Here is a 4,141-nt window from a genome sequence, read left to right as displayed (position 1 = left end):
TTATCTCATAGTTAGATTTCTTTCATAACACTTCATTTAGCTTGAGATGAAAAAAATAAAATAAATGATAACATATAAAATTCTTGTTTAAATAAAAGAGAAAATTCTAAAAAAAAAAAAAAATTTCTGTTATCTTCAACTAAATATTTATTCTTTGCTCATTTTAACCCCATAATTTTATTCCGTTCTTGGTTTGTATTTATTACTATTATAAATAAGAGATTGAAAAAAAATGATAAGATAAGACCAGTCAAATGAACACAGACAACTTTTGTCATTTTACAATTTTTAATGAAATTTAATAAATTTAAAAATATATTTAAATTAATTAATCACTCTTCTGATCTCTATATAAACCTGGGGGCCTCTAAGTTTGTCACAGACCCACTTTTCTTGACTGCAACCTCAAAGTATCATAATCTAAGCTCTCTCTTCCATCACTTTCTTGAAAAACTTAGCATTTTTTCCCCTAAAACCTTCAATTCCAAAGCTTATTTTCTCAAAAATGGCAGCTTTTTCTTACCAACAGCACCACCCTTTTCATTTTGACTCAGTTTTCTTGCCAAACACTACAATCAAGAATCTATCTGCCTTTATGGAAGAAGGGAACAGCAATATTTTCATGAATCCCAACTATTTTGCTCAATTTTACCCTTCTCATGACCAAATATCACTTGAAAACTCTGATCTTGATGCTAGATTTTATGACAGTACTCCAACTCTTGATCATAGCTCCATGGTAGCTTTTAGTGATAATGAAAATGAACCTTCTTCTGTAACCAAGAAGCAGAGCACTGATAATTCATCTACTGTGGTAGATAAAGCTGAAAGTGGTGAACAAGTTAGCCAAAAAATGTCTCCTATGGACAAAAAAAGAAAAAATTCTCTGAATTCTGCTCAATCTAAGGTATTTTGCATGCAATATACTTAAATTCTTTGAATCTAATTACATAAGTTATATTATACCAACGAGTTATAACTCAAATGACAAGTGTTGAGCAGCATTCTGTTAAAGTCGTAAGTTTATATTCAAAATAGAAAAAACTTAACTTTATATTATTAGAAATTATTTTCTGATTATTTTGTTGTTTTGTTTAGGATGCTAGAGATGGAAAAAGCAAGAAACAGAAGAAATGCAATAATGAGATTAAAGAGGAAGATAAAAAGGGTAAAAATGAGAAAAAGGATGAAAAGAAAATTCATGATCAAGATCCACCAACAGGTTACATTCATGTAAGAGCAAGGAGGGGCCAAGCAACAGACAGCCACAGCCTTGCAGAAAGGGTATATTATATGCTCATTAATTTTAAATTATTGGATTTTTTAAACAGTAATTAAGTAAATAATAATAATTTTGTTTGAATGTGTTTATTTTAGGTAAGAAGAGAGAAAATAAGTGAAAGGATGAAGATATTACAGCGACTTGTTCCAGGGTGTGACAAGGTAATTATTTTTTTGTTTTAATATTATTTAAGGAATTAATTCATGTCTTGTATTATTTTCTTCTTTAGGTGAAGTATTTATCTGACATTTTTATGTGGTATGGTTTATATATAGGTTACTGGAAAGGCCCTTATGTTGGATGAAATTATTAACTATGTCCAGTCCCTACAAAATCAAGTAGAGGTAATAATAATTAAGACTAATGTTTAATACAATTTACATTATGGTTAATTATGTTCATAATTTGTATCGATCACTTAATTGATAAACTAAATGGTTCTTCATGTTATCATCTACAGTTTCTCTCCATGAAGCTTGCTTCTGTTAATCCTATGTTCTATGACTTTGGAGTGGATCTTGATTCACTTATGGTCAGACCAGAGGTAATATATTGTTTTATAGTAATTTTTTTTATGAATTGTTTGATAATTTTATTTGCTTATATTCTATGTTAGCACGAAAACTTATCGAGTCTTATGTTCGTTTTATTTTCATTTATGGAAGCTTTTCTAAAACTTCAAAAGATTTTATATTTATTACTTATAATAAAAAAAATATTTTTTAGTTATTCGGTATTATTAATTAGCGTTTTCGCGTCTAACACGAATGTGTCGTATGCAGGGATTAAGTAACTTGGCTTCACAACATATGCAACAATGCACTCCTCCCACAGCTTTTGCTGATGCAACCACCACCACCACCACTCCCACCACCCCCATCACCACCACCGCCGCCGCCACTTTTGCCACTTTAAATAGCTATCCTCTAATTGATACTTCAGCTACACTTTTATTGCAAGGACAAAGGCCTAGTCATGACTTCATTCAGGTAATTACCATTTTTCAAATGCTGAGTTGAGAAATTTACTGAATAGTGAATAATAATTATGAATTTGAAGTTGAAATTTTCCGATTTTTGTGACACTGACAAAAACATCATTTTCAGGAGACTGCAGGAGCTTGTAATGCACTGTGGGACGTAGATGAACAAAGACAAAAACTTCTTAATTCATCATCTGCCTTCACCAACAACTTATTAATGTGTTCTTCTTTCCATTAAAATTAGTGCCCTACATTATAACATATGGTGAGTTAAACTTTCTTTTCTGTCTGAACAAATATATTTGTAAACCAATTTATTACTTAATTATTTCTTGATCCTGACTATTGATTATCCATTTAACTAATTTATTATTTCCTTTTCATTGATCCAGCTTGTAATGGGATGTCAAAGCCAGACAAAACCATGGAGTCTAGAGAGAAGATCAAAGACATGAAAAAGCTAGAGAGAGAAAGCTTGGTTTGTTCTTATGCAAAGTACACTATTGGCATCTTTTTAAAAAAAATATAAGAGATTTAAAAGTATAGAGCAGAAAATTAATTAAATTAATGGATGAAGAAGATGAAGATGAAGATGAAATTATACGACCGACCAAATAAGACCATGATCTTTTAACAGATCCCACCCTATCTATAATGCACAAATACCAAGATTATCTTAGGCATTATTTTTACAATGTAGAGAGTATTTTTTTGTAGAATTAATGTATTTATGTATCCTTGTTATTATGGAATTGAATTATTGTAGTTACAGTTAATTCTGTTATTGTAGTTATTTTTACCGTTACCCTCCCGCCAATTTTTAGTTAGAGAAATTGATGCTGTAATGCTGTGGCTGTAATTTGACATGACTAGTACTTTGTTTGTGCATATATTTTTGGGTACTGTTGGAATCTTCTGTGTTTTGGCATTTTTTTAAGATTTTTTTAGAGTGAACTTCTCCATACCCATATTGTATTATGGGTTCTGGACAATTTTTTGTTGTTGTTTTTGATACAGATTTTTAATGTCTGGATCAGTATTTTAAAAATTGAATCAGTATCGAACCGACTAAGCCACCAATTTTTGGTTCAACCAGTTCAACCCATTGAAAAAATTGTGCAAAAAAATAAATTTTACACATAGTTATAGTCTAACTGATGGGACCGCCGGTTCAATTGGGTCAATCACCAGCTGAACCGGCGGTTTAACTTGGGTCAGTTAGAGAATCACCTACTTTGGGTCCATCGATTCATCTCAATTTAATTGGATTTACGGGTTTAAAAGTTAATCAGGTTAAACAGGTGGCCAATTCTTAATTCTACTAATTGGCCGGTTTTTAATCACTGGTCTGAAATCCATTTCCCAACCAATTCAAACTAAGTCGGGTAAGATTCATTAAAATAATTAAACTCTTCCAAAATATTTTTAAATTTATTCTAGACTCAACGCTCGAACTCGAAATCACCGGTTAAAGAGAAAAGAGCCATCAACATTCCATCTGTAGTCCCACTGATTTGTGGATAAAACTTTTGGTTTATGCACCTTCTTCTTCTTAATTTGTATTTTTTTACAAATTGACCACTTGGATTTTTATTTTCTTTAACAAGTTGAACCTTAATAGTGTTATCCAATAATTGTGTTTCCAACTTCAGAAGAGATAATCAATAATTATTTGATAATTTTAAATAAAAAAAATTTGAGACACTTTTTATTGGAAATTCAGAGAACATGTCTGGCCATGAAGAATCATAAAATATAGGAGGATTTGACATTTAACATCTTATATTGTCTCTGTGACAGCTTCAAAATTATATAGATATAAATGCTATTAATTAAATAGAATAAACTAATATTGACAGAGTAATTTATCCAAAAAT

At 30.5% G+C, this 4,141-nt stretch overlaps 1 protein-coding gene across 1 annotated transcript; it reads left to right on the top strand.

Moving 5' to 3' along the window:
- Window positions 1-235: 235 nt before the first annotated feature.
- On the top strand, window positions 236-3,069 carry LOC126675284 (basic helix-loop-helix protein 80). The gene is made up of 8 exons (XM_050369898.2): window positions 236-907; window positions 1,099-1,284; window positions 1,378-1,443; window positions 1,558-1,626; window positions 1,743-1,826; window positions 2,065-2,271; window positions 2,389-2,529; window positions 2,657-3,069. The coding sequence occupies exons 1-7, from the start codon at window positions 506-508 to the stop codon at window positions 2,500-2,502; spliced, it is 1,128 nt and encodes a 375-aa protein (XP_050225855.1). The 5' UTR covers window positions 236-505; the 3' UTR covers window positions 2,503-2,529; window positions 2,657-3,069.
- Window positions 3,070-4,141: the final 1,072 nt, after the last annotated feature.

Source organism: Mercurialis annua, linkage group LG3 (assembly GCF_937616625.2).
Source record: "Mercurialis annua linkage group LG3, ddMerAnnu1.2, whole genome shotgun sequence".
Taxonomy (NCBI): domain Eukaryota; kingdom Viridiplantae; phylum Streptophyta; class Magnoliopsida; order Malpighiales; family Euphorbiaceae; genus Mercurialis; species Mercurialis annua.
Note: the sequence above shows the minus strand (reverse complement) of the source record. Positions and strands in the feature narration are given on the sequence as shown.